At 50.0% G+C, this 19,466-nt stretch overlaps 1 protein-coding gene and 1 long non-coding RNA gene across 3 annotated transcripts; one reads left to right on the forward strand and one right to left on the reverse strand.

Moving 5' to 3' along the window:
- Nucleotides 1-396: 396 nt before the first annotated feature.
- LOC132597944 (uncharacterized) lies at nucleotides 397-5,580 on the reverse strand. 2 transcript variants are annotated; one of them, XR_009565456.1, is made up of 3 exons: nucleotides 5,448-5,580; nucleotides 4,769-4,947; nucleotides 397-4,027 (listed from the first exon to the last, which is right to left on the reverse strand). It is a non-coding gene; the product is annotated as an uncharacterized lncRNA (long non-coding RNA). The 2 variants fall into 2 exon arrangements; XR_009565455.1 differs by lacking the exon at nucleotides 397-4,027 and adding an exon at nucleotides 4,216-4,333.
- A 365-nt stretch (nucleotides 5,581-5,945) lies between these two features.
- On the forward strand, nucleotides 5,946-17,684 carry C1RL (complement C1r subcomponent like). Its single transcript, XM_030834541.2, has 6 exons — nucleotides 5,946-6,073; nucleotides 6,657-6,933; nucleotides 11,643-11,829; nucleotides 13,251-13,376; nucleotides 13,502-13,576; nucleotides 15,718-17,684. The coding sequence occupies exons 1-6, from the start codon at nucleotides 6,006-6,008 to the stop codon at nucleotides 16,554-16,556; spliced, it is 1,572 nt and encodes a 523-aa protein (XP_030690401.2). The 5' UTR covers nucleotides 5,946-6,005; the 3' UTR covers nucleotides 16,557-17,684.
- The last annotated feature ends 1,782 nt before the right edge of the window (nucleotides 17,685-19,466 follow it).

A 19,466-nucleotide genomic window follows, 5' to 3' on the forward strand; every position in this document is an offset into this window, starting at 1 on the left:
TCCATTGATCACATTGATTAAAGATGCCCCCAGGGCTTTCCTGGTGGCGCAGTGGTTGAGAGTCCGCCTGCCGATGCAGGGGGTGTGGGTTCGTGCCCCGGTCCGGGAAGATCCCACATGCCGCGGAGCGGCTGGGCCCGTGGGCCACGGCCTCTGGGCCTGCGCGTCCTGAGCCTGTGCTCCGCAATGGGAGAGGCCACAGCAGTGAAAGGCCCGCGTACTAGGGATTAAAAAAAAAAAAAAGATGCTCCCAGAGCCAAGGTCTAGCATCATCTTCAGTATCCACGGCCTCAACCTTCTAATCTCGTCTGGCTTAGAAAGGGCTGTCTGATCACAATGATCATTTTAAATACATTTATTTTGTAATTATCAAAAGGATTTAATAACATGACAAAAATTTCACTAAACAGAGAAACATTTTTGAAACCATCCGTAGTGATATACTCTAATAGACAGTTATCTTAGGCTGGTCCCGTGTTTTCTGTTTTTGTGGACATAGTGTGCTTAGCATTTTGCCTCCTTTATTTCCTTTGTTCAGTCCTCTTACCTATCTTGGGGGCCTGCACGCAGGTCAGAGGTGCTTTTGCTCTTTAGGGGCTCTCATTTGGCTAAGGGAAGGGGGACAAAATAGATGACTGAAAGGCTATAAATTACCAACTGACCCAGTTTGCCTGGGACTGAACCAGTTTTAAGATGGAAAGCTCCATGTCCCAGACAAACCAGGACAATTTCTAATAGGTCACCCTACTAGAAGCAAGTCCCCCCAAATTAAACCGGTTTAGAGTTCAGAATTCCATTTTCTCGCATATAGTGGCCTTTTAGCTCTACCTCTTTGCCTTTCTTTTCTTATTATGTTAATTTATTTTTAGTGGTTGCTCTAGGCAACTGTTCTCAAACTTTATACCCTTAAAAAGTATTGAGGGGTTTCCCTGGTGGCGCAGTGGTTGAGAGTCCGCCTGCCAATGCAGGGGACGTGGGTTCGTGCCCTGGTCCGGGAGGATCCCACATGCGGCCGAGCGGCTGGGCCCGTGAGCCATGGCCGCTGAGCCTGCGCGTCCGGAGCCTGTGCGCCACAACGGGAGAGGCCACAACAGTGAGAGGCCCGCGTACCGCAAAAAAAAAAAAAAAAGTATTGAGATCACTTATTCTTTCTTCTGCATTATTCATTCTGCTATTCAGTACCTTTAGCTCAGCTTTCGTCTCTGCAAACGAATTTTCTAATTTTTCTTGCCTCCTTCTTAGAGTTTCTTGCTTCTTTTTACAGTAATCTGCTCTTCTGTCCATAGCCTTTCTTAACACCTCAGAGAGTGGCACAACATTGTAAATCAACTATACTTCAATAAAATAAATTTTTTTAAAGTATTGTGGACCCCAAAGAGCTTTTGCGTATGTAGGTTATATCTAGTCATATTCACTGTATTAGAAATGAAAACCAAGAAGAATTTAAAACACCAGGATACACAGCACACGTCCCGTTAGTTGTCTGGGGTGATGTCGTCACAGCTCACGTAGCCTCTGGTAACCAAGCCCAGGGTGCCCTCATGAGAAGAAAGAGAGAGAAAAAAGATGTCAAGGACACCCCCGGGGCTTCCCAGACCAGGCAGAAAACCACAGTTCTAGAGAGAAGAGCATCTAGCAATTGGAGTTAATACTGTATGAAGAAACCAGCCCCCAGGGTTTATGCTATAGTTTTCATGTATGTCACATCCACATATGTTATAAACCCCACGTTACGTTATGTCTTGCTTTAAACAGCTATATGTATTTTAAAGACATTAAAAAGAAAAACTATGTCTTATATTTACCTACAAATGAACCATTTCCCATGATCCATTCTCCAGCTCTGCTCATCCACCTGGATTCCTGCCCCTCAGGCTAAGAACTGAAGCATTTTTTCCCAGAGCAGGTTTGCTCACGACAAAGTCTTGACGTTTTCTTTTACCTGAAAATGCTTTCACTTCATCTTCAGACTTGAAGAATATTTCCACTGGAAAAGTAATTCTGAGTTGACAACTTCTTTTTTCTTTCAGGGTTCTAAAGACGTAGTGCCACTGCCTCCTGGTCTATATGGTTTTGGATGGGAAAGCAGTGACGCTGAGAGTGTTGTTCTCTGCTTGCGGTGTGTCCTTTATCTCTGGCCTCTTTCAAGATTTCCTTTTTATCTTTGGTTTTTAGCAGTTTGACTCTGATGTGCCTGGATGTGCTTTTTTGTTTACTTTCAGTTCTGCTTGGAGTGTGTGGAGTCTCTTGAACCTAAAGCTATAGGCCTTTCACAAAAGCTGGAAAGTTCCAGCCATTATTTCTTGGAACGTTTTTTCTGCCTCACTCTCTCTCTTCTCTCCTTCTGGGACAAGCAAAATGGGGCACAGTATTGTTCCACTCTGTTGGCTTTCTCACTCCAGAACATTGCAAATCTCTTCCACAACCCTCTTTCTGCTCTGAGGCTTCCTCCCTACCCTTCCTTCCAGCCACCCTGGCAGGGAAGAGGCAGGAGGGTTCTTTTGGGGGAGGTTCCCCAGCCTCTTTCTCACACTAAGCTCTCAGTGGCTGGTGGACAAACGTCAGAGCCTTGGGAAAAACTCATTCCCCGCCATGAGTACGTTGAGATGACATTTTTTTAGTGCTGAAGAAGAAGCGAGTCTCTGATTTCAGTGGAGAGAAGGGGGTGGATTTCAGTGGCGATTCTAGGGGAGTATCTCTGTGTAGCTCATGGGAGCTTGGTGACTGAGGCACTGAGCTCAGGGCTGCTGGAAAGTGTTCCAGGTAATCAGGCCTCAGACTGGGTCATGGCCACAGAGACTGGGAGAGCGAGTGGGGCTAATGAGGAGGAAGGTCTCTTGCAGCACAGCCGCCATATTGAAATAGCTACCAGGCACCATCCACTAAGATGACCGTGTAACATTGTCCAGAGGGGAAACTATTCATAATTACACTGGAACAACCGGTGTAAACTAGGACTGTTCCAAGCAAACTGAGACATAGGCTCTCCCAAAAGACGATCCTAAAGAGTGTTCTGGAAGATTGAGTAAAGTTAGTCCACCAAAGCTACAAAGAGGGGAGAGTCTATACCCTGGTGGGTGAGGCACTAACAATCTTGCGAGACCTATCAGAGTCCCCCAGGGAGATGAGACAGTGATGCAGAGGAGGAGCCCTCCTTCCTCCAGGAATTTCTTCAAATAAAGTGAATCAGGGTGGGCAAAAATAAATGCACAAGTCACCAGTATCGTGAGCGTAGATAGAGGTTAGATAGGTATAGGATGGAATAGCTATAGTGAAGCTACAGTCAGAGAGACAAAGAACACAGCACATGGCCCCCTGAGCCTTATGATGCCCCTCCTCCCGGGGCCGACTGCTGGGGGCTCACGCCACGGCCCCTCTTGTTCATTGGCAGGTCCTGGCTTTATACCCGCAGGTGTCAGTGGGAGGCTTCCTCTTCTGGGGCTCCATTTGCCTCATCCTTCTGCTGCAATTGCCCTGACCTAGACTTGTAAGGCCGTGAGGCCTCCCTCCCATGGGCCAAGCCATCCGCAGTTGGCCACCTTACGTGTTCTGACACCCAGGGAGAAAGCAGGACCTCAGACACGACTGTATCTCCAGATCTCCAACTCAAGGCAAGATGGAGCAGCGAAGACCGGGCACTGCGAAGGGGTCCACAGAGGTGAATTCCACTCCCCGTCACGGGACTGTTTCTCCCTCCACCACCTCATTTCGATGGGGTCGGGCCCTGGTGTCCCTCCCATGACCATCGTTCCTCTCCCCTGAGCACCCAGCCTGGAAAGGAAGGGCAGAGACAGAGAAAACCATGGACTAGGGGACAACTGATAGAGAGCCAGGACCATAAAGAAATGGAAATTGAGTCTCTAAAATGGAGAACTTTAAGGCTTTCCTGGTGGCGCAGTGGTTGAGAGTCCGCCTGCCGATGCAGGGAATACGGGTTCGTGCCCCAGTCCGGGAAGATCCCACATGCCGCGGAGTGACTGCGCCCGTGAGCCATGGCCGCTGAGCCTGCGCGTCCGGAGCCTGTGCTCTGCAACGGGAGAGGCCACAACAGTGAGAGGCCCGCGTACCGCAAAAAAAAAAAAAAAAAAAAAGTGCTTAGCAAAGTGACGGTGGGGCTGGAAGAAGGGGGGTTGGAAGGTTAGCACAGGGGAGGAAGGGAGGAAGCTGGCTAAGAGGCTTTCTACCCAGGTATTCAAGATTCAGCTACACGCACATCACCATCTCGTATCCAGGCAAGGCAGCATACCAGCCATCAGTGATGGAGAACCCAGCAGCCACAGTCCTGCCTTCATGGAGCCTGCTAGCTGGCCTGGGGGACGGTTTGGAAGGTCCCCTAGGGGTTCCCAGAGAGAATCGTTTTTTTTCACTCTATACCTTAATTTATTCTTTTTTACTTTCATTGGAGTATAGTTGATTTACAATGTTGTGTTAATTTCTGCTGTACAGCAAACTGACTCTGTTATGAATATACATATATCCACTCCTTTTTAGATTCTTTTCCCATATAGGCCATTACAAGGTATCGAGTAGAGTTCCCTGTGCTGTACAGTAGGTCCTTATTAGTTATCTATTTTATATATAGTAGTGTGTATGGGTCAATCCCAATCTTCCAATTTTTCCCTCCCACACTTTACCCCCCCATAACCATAAGTTTATTTTCTACATCTGTAATTATTTCTGTTTTGTAGATAAGTTCATTTGTAGCCTTTTTTTAGATTCCACAAATAAGCGATAGCATATGACATTGCTCCTTCTCTGTCTGACTTACTTCACTCAGTATGGCAATTCTAGGTCCGTCCATGTTGCTGCAGATGGACTTATTTCATCCTTTTTTATGGCTGAGTAATATTCCATTGTATACATGTACCACATCTTCTTTATCCACTCCTCTGTTGACGGACTGAGAGCACTGGCGTGGGTGAGGAGCCTTTCTCAGCAAACGGCAGCCTTTGTGGGTGGAGAAAAGGGAGGGAAAGGGTACACAGGACTCTGCGATGAAGCCACCACGAGCTAAGACCCTGAGCCCCAGAGGTGCGCAGAACTTCTAGACCAGGCTGGAGTCCACCACAGGACATGACCCTGTGACCTCCAGGGGTGCAGGGGCCGCCCACACCTGCCTGCACGTCCTCCCCTCCCCTCTCCGATCACAGTGGGTGTGCGGACTGTTGTGAGCCAGCTCTGTGGGCAGCAGGGTTCCCCAGTGGGCACTCCCCACCCCCTCGCTCATTGGTCAGAGGGAGTCTGCGTCCACAGGGAACAGTTTGCGGGTGACCTCTTAGGACAGGACTCCCAACCTCCACAAGGGCTTCCTGGTCCCCTACCAAGCTGTGGGTGAGAGTCCCCCCTGGGGGTTCAGGGAGGGCAGCCCCTGCCCACAGACATGGCCCCGGGTATCTGCCTAAAGAAGCTTCGGCCTGGGCCTGCCCCCGGCCCTGCGCCGGCCTGACCTTGCTGGACCAGCAGCGTCCAGGGGTTGTGGACAGGATTCAAAGACGACCTAAGTGAGCGCCGCCAGCCATGCTTGGTGAGGAGGGAGGGGGAAGGAGGGCCTCCAGTCCAGGCTTACAAACTTCAGTGTCTACAAGAGGCGGGCTGGTCACAGAATGAGCCGCTGAGAGGTCAGGGAGGGAGAGGTACGGCCCATTAAAGGGGACAGCCTAACTCACAAGGAGCCATCCTACCGTGTGTGATACATGCACATGGTAAAAATTAAACAGTTTTAAATGGTGCAAAAGAGTCAAGAGTCAGTGCCCTCCCACCCCTGGTCTCTCCTGAGGGCCAGCGTGGTTTTCGAGATGTTTTTCCCGAGTTGCGGTGGGTGAGCTATTCCTGAATCAGACAGCAGGTGGCGCTCAAGCCAGAGAATTAGAAAAAGGGAATTGCCGAGAGTTACTCAACGCATTTCCAGTAACTGCTCCCTCCTCCCCCGCAGGGCCTCCTCCAGCCCCACTTCCTGTTCCCTGGCCCGGGCCAGGTCCCCTCAGGGCTCAGATGTCGGCTTCCAGATGCCCGGACTCAGAGCAGGGGAACTGTCTCTGGGGAAGCCCCATTCCACTCGCTGCCCAGGCAACACGTGAGTGTGCCTGGAGAGGCTGGAGAGGCTGGGGAGGCTGCGGAGGAGGAGGGTGGGCATGCGGGAGGGGACCCAGGGGCGTATGAATACACACACGGCCTCCAGCAGCCCTCCCCGGGGTGCTCAGGCTCAACGCTCCAGACAAGACCCCCGTCACCTTTAAATGTTCCTGGGGCTTCCCTGGCGGTCCAGCGGTTAACACTCGGTGCTCCCACTGCAGGGGGTGCCTTTGATGCCTAGTCAGGGAACTAAGACCCCACATGCCATGTGGCCAGAAAAATAAAATTAAAAAATAAATGGCCCTCACTTGTACTCCTGTCGCTCCCTCAGACCCCAGGGGAGTCTGGCTGAAGCAGAAGGCAGCCCCTGCGGGGATGAGACTCTCCCGGGAGGTGGGCAATGGTGGAAAACTCACCTTCCTAGCGCGGGCTGACCAGGAGGCTGAAGGAATTGGGGTGACGGGGGGGGGGCAATAAGCGAGTGGCCAGAGGTGCCCAGGCGTCAAGGGCTGAGGCCGCCGCTGCTGAGCCTTTCCCAGGCCTCTCAGCCCTCAGCACTGCCTGCTGCGTTCGTATCTCCGCAGGCTCCAGGCCGCAGCCATGTGGTCCCATCTGCCCTCGCCCACTCCCAGGTGGTGGCTGCTCCTCTGGGGAGTCCTCCAGGCTTGCCCCACGCAGGGCTCCGTGCTCTTGGCCCAGCCGCTGCCCCAGAAGCTGATGTCCCCCGGGTACCCGGAACCGTATGTCAAAGGCCAAGAGAGCTCCACGGACATCGAGGCTCCAGAGGGCTTTGCCGTGAGGCTCGTCTTCCAGGACTTCGACCTGGAGCCGTCCCCGGACTGTGACCGGGACTACGTCTCGGTGAGCTGGGAGGGCCTCTGTGGAGGGAGCCTCTCGGCCTGGAGCCCAGGGGCAGCCGGCCCCGAAGTGCGAGGCTTACCTGGGAGGCCAGGTGTACCCAGCGCACAGCCTCCCACCGGAGGCCCGGTGCCAACCTGTGCCCCTTGCCGTCTGGGCCCCATAGAAGAGGACAGGACAGCAGGTCTGGCCTTGCCTTTGGAGGTCTCATAAAGGGACACACAAATACTGCGAATCCCTGGAGTCAAAAGCAGGAACTCACACATCAGTCATTAAAAATCCATCATCAAGTATGTTGAGTGCCTGCTCTGTCAGGCTAGGAAGCTGGACGTAAATATAATAAAAGATTAGGTGACTATGAGTTTCCCTTGGAGGCGCTATGGCAAAACCTCACATATGACAAGGGCATTATTCAGAATAAGGACACTTTAAAAACAGTACTTTACGTTATCTTTTTTTTTCTTAATTTATTTTTGGGTCTTCGTTTCCACGCGAGGGCTTTCTCTAGTTGCAGCGAGCGGGGGCTACTCTTCGTTGTGGTGCACGGGCTTCTCGTTGCAGTGGCTTCTCTTGTTGTGGAGCACGGGCTGTAGGCGCGCGGGCTGCAGTAGTTGTGGCTCGCGGGCTCTAGAGCACAGGCTCAGTAGTTGTGGTGCACGGGCCTAGTTGCTCCACAGCGTGTGGAATCTTCCTGGACCAGGGCTCGAACCCATGTCCCCTGCATTGGCAGGCGGATTCTTAACCACTGTTCCACCAGGGAAGTCCCTACATTATCTTTTGGTTTAAATTTTATTTCTATCCAAATAATACATGTGCATAATTTTTTTAAAAAAAATCAGAGTACGCCAAGGCTTATCATCTCCAGCCTCCTCCCCCTGCCCCCATTGCTGCTCCCCAGGGCAGTCATTTATGATTCATGTAGCTGTTTCATCTGGTGTTTATGTTCAGAAGTATAAATAATTTCTCTATTAACTTCCAGCTCTAAGAGATGAGGACTTAGCTTTATCTCTCTTCGACCTTCACCACCCACGTTTCCCCTCCCCCATCCTCTCAATTTACCTCTATTATCGTTTTTAGTTAAAACTATATTCATTTTTTACATCATTATGACTTTGAAGTACTCACATCTGTGCACTTGGTGTACAATTTCCTTTCTCCAGCTTTTGGATTTCCCAGCAGTCTATAACTCCATAGTGTTTTGGGGGTTTGGGGTTTTTTGGTTTGATTTTTAGTTTGCTGAGTTCTCTCTGTAACCAATCTCCCCCAAACTCTCGGCCAGGAGAGTAAATCTCTCGACATCTTCGAGTAGGAATCTCAGTCTCTCGGTCCTCCTTTGCGTTGGTGACATTCCACCCCATCCCACCTGGGGTGACGTCCCCATGACTTATTTCTTCAGTCTCTTTGCTTTCTAAGCCTTCACTTGTCAAGGAGTTCCCTTTTCCCACCTTCCGGAGATTTCCTTTACTTGTCCTGTGTTGGAAGTGACTCTCATCTCCTTCTCTTTCTTGGTTTACTCTCTGCTTTTGGAGGAGCACATTCTCCTCCAGAAAGGGAATGAGGGAACACATTTTAGAGGAACTTAGATAGCCCTGAATGTCTTCGTTCTCCCCTCACACTTGGTGGATAGTTTATCTGGGTTACATTCTAGGTTAGAAGTCATTTTCTCTCAGAATTTTAAGGACACGGTCTTCTAGCCCTAGTGTTGTTAGAACTCCTGAGCCTTAGTGTTTTCTCTCTAGAACTTTCAGCATATTTTCCTTATTACCAGCATCTGAACTTCCATCAGGATGTGCCTTGATGCAGGTCAGGTCATTCTGTACTCATTGTACAGGGTTCTTTTTTTTTTTTTTTTTTTTTTTTGCGGTACGCGGGCCTCTCACTGCTGTGGCCTCTCCCGTTGCGGAGCACAGGCTTCGGATGCACGGGCTCAGCAGCCATGGCTCACGGGCCCAGCCGCTCCGCGGCATGTGGGATCCTCCCGGATCGGGGCACGAACCCGTGTCCCCTGCATCGGCAGGCGAACTCTCAACCACTGCGCCACCAGGGAAGCCCCTGTACAGGGTTCTTTTAATCCAGAGACTCTCTTAAACAAGACCCTTCAATTTGAGAAAGTTCTTGTATTAATTTTTAAATCATTTCCAGACATCTACTTTATTTTCTCCTTCTGGAACTTCTATAATTTCACTGTTGTTAGGTTCTGGACAGATTATCCAGTTTTGTTATCCATTCTGTTCTGTTTTCCATCTCTTTGTCTTTTTGTTCCACTTTGTGGGAGATCTCATTGTAAATCCCAACTTTTTAATGATTTTTTTTTCTGCTAACATTTTTTCATGTCTAAAGGTTCATTCTAATTATCTAAACGTGCCTTTTCGTAGAATCTTGTTCTTGTTTCGTAGAGGCAATATCTACTCTTTTCCCTCTATTGGAATTATTTTAAAACATTTCTCGGGCTTCCCTGGTGGCGCAGTGGTGGAGAGTCCGCCTGCCGATGCAGGGGACACGGGTTCGTGCCCCGGTCCGGGAGGATCCCACATGCTGCGGAGCGGCTGGGCCCGTGAGCCATGGCCGCTGAGCCTGCGCGTCCGGAGCCTGTGCTCCGCAACGGGAGAGGCCACGACAGTGAGAGGCCCGCGTACCACACACAAAAAAAAGAAATTAAAAAAAAAACATTTCTCTGCTCCCTGTATTCTGTCTTCTTCACCAAGTTCCTTTGTACCGTTCATTTGTTCTGGCCTGTGCTTTTCATGTTGGAGACTTTCCTGCAATGTGTGATAATCCTTGGCTGTCCATTCATATTTAAGAGTGACGTGCAGAACGCTCTTGAAGGCTCTGTGTGGACAGCTGAAATCTGTCAGACGACAGGTTTGAAAATCGGGTTATCCACGAGGTGACCCAGATGTACTGCTGGGGGCCTCCTGCACATCCACAGCAGAAGGGTGTTCTCTGGTGACAGCCGGTTTCTTCAGAGGAATCCTCCCGTCTCCTGCTTACGCCGGTTCTGACACCTCCCAGAGATCTGTGATCGGAACCTGCTGCTTTCTGTTGCCCCAGCCCAAGACTCAGGTTACATGTGTCCATCTCCACTCCACCTTGCAAATGTTGTGGGCATCTCTCAGCAGCTATCACCTCCCCTCACCTTTTTGTCCTTGATAACATATCCATTTTTATCCCTCTGCTGTCCTATTAGTGGGATTTGAGGTGGGAGAGGAGATAAATGCATGTATTTATTTCTTCAGATTTAGCTGACGTCGGGACTACACTTTATTCAACTCAGCCTATGTCTGTCGAACACCTACAGTGCCCTGTTCTCCTTAGCCTTGAATCATTTTAATCCCAGCCTGACTCTTCCCTTGTCACTGACGGAGTTCGAGCTCAGAGATAGGATTGTTCCCTCCTTCCTGCTTCCAGAGTAAATCACACACACACACACACACACACACGCACGCACGCACGCACACACATCTCGAATGCAGAATTCAACACACTGTAACCTAGTTCATGTTTTGCCCGTCAGAACCCTCAGCCAGTTTCTGGTCTCCTTGGTAGCAGAACTGTGTCTTAATTCACACAGTTGTATACACAGGTGTATCCCCAGCACCTAGCACAGCATCTCCCACACAGAACATAATAAACAGCTGTTTGTCAAAGGAATAAAGGAAAGAATGAGTGAAACCCAAGCTTGTCGTGCGTGTAGGACACACAACACAGTGGTTTCTGAATGAGCAGGTATTTGGTGTCACTTTCCCCGCTGCTTTTCTGCAGACACTGGAGAGCTGCCCTGGGACACAGGGGTGTCCTGGCTGGAAGGGGCCTCCACAGACCATTTTATAGGAGAGGAGACTAAGATCTGGGGAGAATGAAGGAACGGAGAGCCAGCAAGAACCCAGGATATGTGGATCAATATGAAAGTCAGCAATGAAATGAGCTGAGCAGTGAGCCGTATGCCCGGGAGAGAGATTAAACATGAAGCGGTGGCCAGGGGAACTCCTTCCAAGGTGCCCTTCCTTGGGTTGGGGACCCCATAGAAAGGCATTTGAGCAGGGTTTTGATTTAAGTTAGGCAACAGTAGACAGTGTAACCACACCGTGTACATTTTGTGTTCTTAGATCCCATACCTTGCGAGGGCTTCATTTATAGTTTGTGGGGTAAGAGGAGAGACACTCCAAAAGAAGGACAACAGGGAAGGCCAGGAACCCCAGGGGCTCAGTCTGTGCAGAGGGTCTTCTCGCTTCTCAGATGTTGGCCACAGGAAGTTACTCAGAGAAGTGAAATGTGATGGAGATGGAAGAAGCTGGACGGGAGGGACTTACGTCTGCATATTCATTGATTCAAAGCTGTGATGCTGTAGGTACCAGGTTGAGCATCAGGGACTCAGTGGGGAGCAAAATAGATGTAGTTTCTGCCTTCTGAGAACTTATAATCCAGTTATTATAAGTTTCTATTTCAATTCTTGAAATATTGTGGGCTGTATGAGATAAGCATGGCAGGCTAAAGGAATCTGCTGGGTATCTGGTCATGGACGGAAGAAACCTGGGAGCCAGTAATGGAGCAGGAAGCAACTTGAGGAAGGCTCCGTGGGGTGGTGCGGTTTCTGAGCCCCAGCGGTACGTAGACCTTCAAGGCGGGGCTGGGGGTCCAGGCTGCGGCATGACCCTGTGACCACCTGTGGTGCAGATTCACCCCACGCCTGCCTGCCCCCCCTCCCCTTTCAGATCACAGCCAGTGGAATGGATCCCAGTCGGTTCTGTGGGCAGCAGGGCTCCCTGCTGGGCAGTCCCCCTGGTCAGAGGGAATTTGTGTCCTCAGGGAACAGTTTGCGGCTGACCTTCCGTTCACCCGCCTCTGAGGACAGAACCCCGGGCCTCCACAAGGGCTTCCTGGCCCTCTACCAAGCCGTGGGTGAGTGAACCCCTTGGGGTGCAGGGAGGGAAGCCCCTGCCCATAGCCCTGGCCCCTGGTATCTTGAAGTGACAAGCGGAAGCTGAGGCTGGGGGCTCGGGACACCTGGGCTCAGCCCCCTGCTGCCCGGCCCGCCCTGCTGGTGAGCAGCCCAGTCGCAGGGCACCCAGCTCAGCTCCAGCTCTTGTCTCCCTACATATTTACAGGCCCAGCACTTGCAGATCATCTCGTTTTTCAAGAGGAGCCAAAAATTCAGATTTTTAAGTGAAATTCCAGATTTTCAAATGGTAACCCCAGGTTTTTTGAAAGATAATACATGCCCACAGTAAAATTTTCAAAAAAATAATCTTCCTCTAACCTCTGGCCCCTAATCCCTGGCTATTCTGTCCAGAAATGACTCTGTTCTCTATTTCCTGGGTATTCTTCCAAAGACATTCCAGGCCACTCAAATATAAATATTGTGGGCGTGTGTGTTGCTAATAGTCACAATGTTTTAAATTTGCCATTTTTCATTCAATGATTTTTTTTTTTTTTTTTTTTTGGCCGTGCTGTGCAGCTCTGGGGTCTTAGTTCCCCAATCAGGGATCAAACCCAGGCCCCGGTGGTGAAAGCGCTGAGTCCCAACCACTGGACTGACAGGGAACTGCTTCAATGATATATCTTAAAGATCATCCCATATACATGTGGTTAGCATTGCCTAATTCTTTTTTTTTTTTTTTTTTGCAGTACACGGGCCTCTCACTGTTGTGGCCTCTCCCGTCGCGGAGCACAGGCTCCAGACACGCAGGCTCAGCGGCCATGGCTCACGGGCCCAGCCGCCCCGCAGCATGTGGGATCTTCCCCGACCAGGGCACGAACCCGTGTCCCCTGCATCGGCAGGCGGACTCTCAACCACTGCGCCACCAGGGAAACCCATATATACATCTTTGATCACATATATGAGGATAAATTCTTAGAAATAAAAAAGTGAAAAACATTCGCAATTTTAATTTTGATATTGCTAAATTTCCCTACAAAAGTTTTGCTAATTTACAGTCCCACTAACCATATATGAAAATGCCTGTTTCCCATACCCTACTTTCACAGTTACTTTCAGACTTTTATAGCATTAACAATCTGCAGTGAAAAATAATTCAAATAATAAAAAAAAAAAGAAGAAGAAAACTGTGCTGGGAACTCCCTGATGGTCCAGTGGTTAGGACTCGGCGCGTTCCATGCCGAGGGCCCAGGTTCAGTCCCTAGTTGGAGAACTAAGGTCCTGCAAGCCATGCGGCCAAAAAAAAGTTTTTTTTTAATTTAAAAAATAAAATTAAAAAAAGACTGTGCAGGTCAAACTAAATATGGCCACGGACCAGAATCAGTCCCTGGGTTGCCAGTTTGCAGTTCTGTTCTCTGTCCTATTGACCTCTGTTTCCCTTTAGGTATGAATCATAGTCAGCCCATCAGCCAGGCCAGTGGGGACCCTGAGGCCATCAACACACCTGGAGACAACTCCACTGAGATCCAGAGCCACTGCAAAGAGCCCTATTATCAGGCTATGCCCGCAGGTAAGTCCCCACCTGCTGAAGAACCAGCTCCTACCTGCCTCACTCCCCCCAAGAGGTCTGAAGCCTCTTTCAGCCCCTCCTCCCAATTCTGAGCCTGTTCTGTGCCTCCCTCATTTCACTCCCAGGGACACTCACCTGCACCGCCCAGGTGCCCTGGAAGCAGACACAGGAAAGGGAGGAGGTTCCTCGCTGTGTGCCTGGTAAGTGGGGACCTGTGGCACCATGACGTTGGCTACTTCCCAGACAAGCCTCAGCTGTTGCACAGGGCCTGTCTAAGGGCACAGGACAGCCGTAGAATAGGAAGGGGGAGGTGAAGACAGAAAATGAGGCAGAAAAGGGGAACCAAGAAGGCCCAGAAAAGAAGGAAGGAGCTCATCCCTTCTCCTTCGAGGATCAAGGGATAACTGGGAAACGAAAAGCCAGAAGGAAGCTAATCAGAGGGACAGATGAGTTGAAATAAGAGAAAACCCTCTTTTGACATGGTCTGCTTTAACGATACACAGAGAGGCTCTCTGTCCCCAAAATATTTCCCTACCTTAATGCCACAGTGCCAGAAGGCCCAGCATTTTTTAAAAAAAAATTTTGGAGATAAAATTCATATAACATAAAAATCACTCTTGCAAAGTGTACAATTCAGTAACTTTTAGTGTATTCACCATGTTGTGCAACCATTACTACTTATTCTAGAGCATTTTCATCACCCCAAAAAGAAACTCCAACTCTCCCTTCTCCCATCTCCTGGCAACCACTACCTACTTTCTATCTCTGTGGATTTTATTCTGGACATTTTATGTCAAATGGAATCATATAATAGCCTTTTGCGTCTGGCTTCTTTCATTTAGTGTAATGTTTTCAAGGTTCATCCACGTTGTAGCATGTATCAGTTCTCCATTCCTTTTCTTTTCTTTTCATTTTTTGGCCGAGCTGTCCAGCATGTTGCATCTTAGTTCCCCAAGCACGAATCAAACCTGCACCCCTTGCAGTGGAAGCAGGGAGTCTTAACCACTGTACCGCCAGGGAAGTCCCAGTACTCTATTCCTTTTCATGGCTGAATAGAATTCCACTGTACAGATAGACCACATTTTGTTTATCCATTCACAGATTGATAGACATTTAGGTTGTTTTCACTTTTTGCCTTTTATGAATATTGCCGCGGTGAGCATTCATGTACAAGTTTCTGTTTGAACACGTCTTCAGGTCTCTTGAGTATAGACCTAGGAGTGGAATTGTTGGTTCACATCCTAACTCTGTGTTTAACTTTTTGAGGAACTGCCACACTGTTTTCCACAGTGACTGCACCATTTTACATTCCCACCAGCAATAGAGGAGGGTTCAGGTCCACCATTTGGGGGTTCTTTGGGGGGAGGGTTGGTTTTCTTAATATTTTGGCCCAGCCTAGCGGCCTGTGGGACTGTAGTTCCCCCACCAGGGATGGAACCAGCACTCTCGGCAGTGAAAGCACAGAGTCCTAACCACTGGACCGCCAGGGAATTCCCTCAGGTCCACCATTTTTGAAACCCAGTTTTTTGAGTCAAACATGCCTTTCTAACCCAATCTGAGTACATTTCTCAGATTTTACTCCTGAGTCACAGAAAGCTCTAGGGGCGGAGCCTGACATAGTGCTTTGGGAGGGGGAGATGTTAAAAATGGAGAAATGGGACTTCCCTGGTGGCGCAGTGGTTGGGAGTCTGCCTGCCAATGCAGGGGACACGAGTTTTGAGCCCTGGTCCGGGAGGATCCCACGTGCTGTGGAGCAGCTAGGCCCATGTGCCACAACTACTGAGCCTGCGCTCTAGAGCCCACAAGCCACAACTACTGAGCCTGTGTGCCACAACTACTGAAGCCCGCACACCTAGAGCCTGTGCTCCACAACAAGCCACCGCAATGAGAAGCCTGTGCACCTCAAGGGTAGCCCCAGCTCGCCACAACTAGAGAAAAGCCTGTGCACAGCAACGAAGACCCAGTGCATCCAAAAATAAATAAATAAATAAATAAACAAATTTTATTTGTTTATAAACAAGGACAGGAGACAGTGAAGACAAACTGCTTGCTGCACGGTTTTGCTCAAAGAAGGTCCCACCAAGAGTCTAAAAAAGTGGCTTAGGACTTCCCTGGCGGTCCTGTGGTTAAGACTCCGCATTTCCACTGTAGGGGGCACCGGTTCCATCCCTGGTTGGGGAACTAAGATCCTGCATGCCGCGCGGTGCGGCAAAAAAAATAAATAAAAATTAAATTTAAAAGGTGGCTTTAAAATGGCTGAGGAGGCAGGAGAAAGCACTTCACAGAAGTAGGTTTCCAGATGCAGCAGCTGGTTTTTCACTTTACCCCTCCTGTCTCCCAGTCTGCGGACGGCCGGTCATCCCCATCGCCCAGAACAGGGAGCCCGTTGGTGCCTCCAGAGCTGAGCTGGGCAACTTCCCCTGGCAGGCCTTGACCAGCATCTACGGCCGAGGCGGCGGGGCCCTGCTGGGCGACAGGTGGATCCTCACCGCCGCCCACACCATCTACCCCAAGGACGGTATCTTCCTCGGGAAGAGCCGGCGCGCGGAGGTGTTCCTGGGCCACACGAACATCGACGAGCTGCTGGAGCTGGGCGGCCACCCGGTGCGCCGCGTGGTCGTGCACCCAGACTACCGCCCGGACCAGACCCACAACTTCCACGGGGACATCGCCCTCCTGGAGCTGCGGCACAGTGTCCCGCTGGGCCCCCACCTCCTCCCGGTCTGCCTGCCCGACCGCAAGGCCCTGTACCGCCCGGGCCTGGCGGGCTACGTCAGTGGCTTTGGCGTGGAGAACGGTTGGTTGACCACGGAGCTGAAATACTCCCAGGTGCCCGTGGCCCCGAGGGCGGCCTGCGAGGCCTGGCTCCGAGAGAAGCGGAGGACCGAGGTGTTCTCCGGCGGCATGTTCTGCGCCGGGGACAGCACGCGGCCGCAGAGTGTCTGCCAGGGGGACAGTGGTGGTGCCTACGTGGTGTGGGACGATCGTGCCCGTCGCTGGGTGGCCACGGGCATCGTATCCTGGGGCATTGGGTGTGGTGAGGGGTACGGCTTCTACACCAAAGTGCTCAACTACGTGGACTGGATCAGAGGAGTGATGGGCGGGAAGGATGACCCCGGGGTGCTGAGCAGGGGCACCCACCGTGGAGCCCAGACGGGAGAGGGTTGGGTTGAGGACTGAACCCTGGGCGTGGGGCGGTGGGAACAGAGATTCCTATTCAGGTCACAGCTGCAGCAAACCACTGAGCCAGAGAAATCCTCCGCGTCCCTCAGCCCCCTTCTCACCCTCCACCTTCCTGCGGGTTTGCGCGCTACACCCACACGTCTCCTCGCTACACCCACACGTCTCCTCGAGTTTCCGCTTTGAACTTCATCCCCCGGGACGCGGCGTCTCTCTCCCGAGAGACAGTCACCTCATCCTCCTGCTCAAGTGCAGTGTGGGAAAGTAGTCTCAGTTCATTTCTGAAACACTTGAAATCCCCTGTGATCGACCTTCAAACAGTCACATAGTCTTGGCTTCACCTCGCACAACTCCTTGGCTGCAATTATAGTCACAGCTCTACGTTGTTCTGTATCTTCTTCTATCAGGTGCTTCCCGTGTGTTACTTCACCGACTCCTCACACCAGCTTTGCAAAGGATGAGTTATTATCCACGTTTTACCAAGGAGGAAACTGAAACTCAGGGAGATAAAGGGACTCTTCCAAACCCCACAGCTGATACAGGACGGCGAAGGCATGTCCTTTCCAGTACACCTCGACGGCTCTCAGGTGTCCTCAAGACCTACTGTATCGCCCACTCCCCGATCCCCGCATCCTTTTAGATTCTCCCTCCTGGGAATTCCTGCCTCGGTGAAGCTGACAGCAGCTGGCTCACACTTTCCTGCTGGCCGCACTCCTGCAGACACCTCGGTGAGCCCAGCCCTGGGCTGGACGGTCCTGCAGGCACCCCCAGAGCTGCTGGACACCCTGGGCCATGTCCCCAACATCAAGCACACTGCTCTCCCTGAAAAGACCAACTCTTTAATTTTTAGTAAGGACTTGATGTCACAGTAGAAGACACAAGTAAAATACAGTTGTTCAAATGGAAAACATAAAAAGACACAAATAAAAAACAATTGTTCAACTGGAAATAGAAGACAGATACATAAAACAGAAGAGAACAAATTTGCTAGACTTCAAGGTCGAGTTAGCTATATGGTTAAAGGTTACATTTATCTTTGAGAAAATAGCAGGATTCAAAGTTATACATACATGTGGTTTCTTCAATTTTTTAAACCTATACATAGTACAGAATACTCAAAATATTAATCTGAGGGTTTTTTAGTGGTATAATTTTGGCTGTGTTGTTTTCCCCTACGTTCCACTAAATTTTATTTAATGAGTATATATTAGTTTTGTCTTATTTCTTTAATTTTTTAAAATTTATTTATTTATTTTTGGCTGCGTTGGGTCTTCGTTGTTGCACGCGGGCTTTCTCTAGTTGTGGCGAGTGGGGGCTACTCTTTATTGCAGTGCACGGGCTTCTCATTGAGGTGGCTTCTCTTTTTGCTAAGCACGGGCTCTAGGTGCTCGGGCTTCAGTAGTTGTGGCTCACGGGCTCAACTGCTCTGCGGCATGTGGGGTCTTCCCGGACCAGGGCTCAAACCCGTGTCTCCTGCATTGGCAGGCGGATTCTTTACCACTGCACCACCAGGGAAGCCCCTGTCTTCTTTATTTTTATTATTGAGAACATGATGAATTTCTCCCTGCCAAGGCAAAAAATATATACCTATACATATCTGTATGTCTGTATCTATCTATCTAGATCTAGACAGGTCTAGATATAGATAGATACAGGTAGATATAGTTATAGGTACAGGTATATAGATATATAGATGTAAATATATCCACAGAGGGAAACATACCATTATGTTAAGAGAGAAAACTTTTTTCTCCCCAGAATCACATCTTAAAAGGAATGATCAATATAACAGTGTCTTCAATACTGGTTTGAAAACAAATGCTTGAGCAATCTTCACTTGGCTGTTTCTTCTTGCTGTCCTTGGTATACATCAAGGGTATAACAGAACATGTAAGTCAAGGTTATTTTGTATGGTTGGGCAGAGTGGGAATCCGACTGGGACTGAGCTAATGAGGTCCAAGCTTGTCAGTTTCCAGTCATGCCACATGGTACCAGGACAGAACTCAGAATCCCTAGGAGGAATGGGAGAGTTTCTGCCAAGACTTACCTTCTTGGATCACCTCCTCTACCTGTATATCTGCCATCCTGCCCCGTGGTAAGCGCACAGCACACACATACTGCTGTCCAGATACTAATGTGCAGTTTGCTAGACAAGATTCCCCTCCTTTCTTGCCTCCTGACCTCCTCCTTATCCTTCTTCCCTACCTTTTGTCCTTCCTCACCTGACAAGGCCACGGATCATCATGGATCAGCCCTGCCGGCAGACTCAGTCCTCGGCTCTGATGTATAAACCTGCTGGAGATCCTCCAACCCTCCAACCTGGCCTGATCTTGCCTCTCCCATGTGCTTGCTCTCCCTGCCAAGGCAAAAAATATATACCTATACATATCTATATGTCTGTATCTATCTATCTAGATCTAGACAGGTCTAGATATAGATAGATACAGGTAGATATAGTTATAGGTACAGGTGAGGACCTGGCCACTGCCTAACCGGAAGCTGCCACATCTTGGCGAGCCCAGTGCCTGGGAAAGTGCCTGGCACTTTAAATAGGTAGCTTCCAAATGGATAAGTGAGGAGGTGGGTGGGTAGAGAGACAGAGGGATTCATCTAATAGGGCAAACAAGCAGGATGGACTACAGAGGCCTGAGAACTCAGAGGCCTGTTCTGGATCTGCGTCTCCCTGTGGAGCACACCGCTATAGGGTCGCTGAGCCCTGGAGAGTTGAAGAAAGTCTTCCCCAAAGAGCAAAGGTTTCAAACAGGACACGATGGCCTGGAGGACAAGAGAGACGAGAGCCCTTTCTCCCTCCCGGGGGCCTGGCCTTCTCTCAGAAAAGACCAAGTCACTAGTGGTCGGTCTTACAGCCACACTGTTTGCCCAGCCCTAGGCAGCTGGGACACTCAGGGG

This window comes from Globicephala melas, chromosome 10 (assembly GCF_963455315.2).
Source record: "Globicephala melas chromosome 10, mGloMel1.2, whole genome shotgun sequence".
NCBI lineage: Eukaryota > Metazoa > Chordata > Mammalia > Artiodactyla > Delphinidae > Globicephala > Globicephala melas.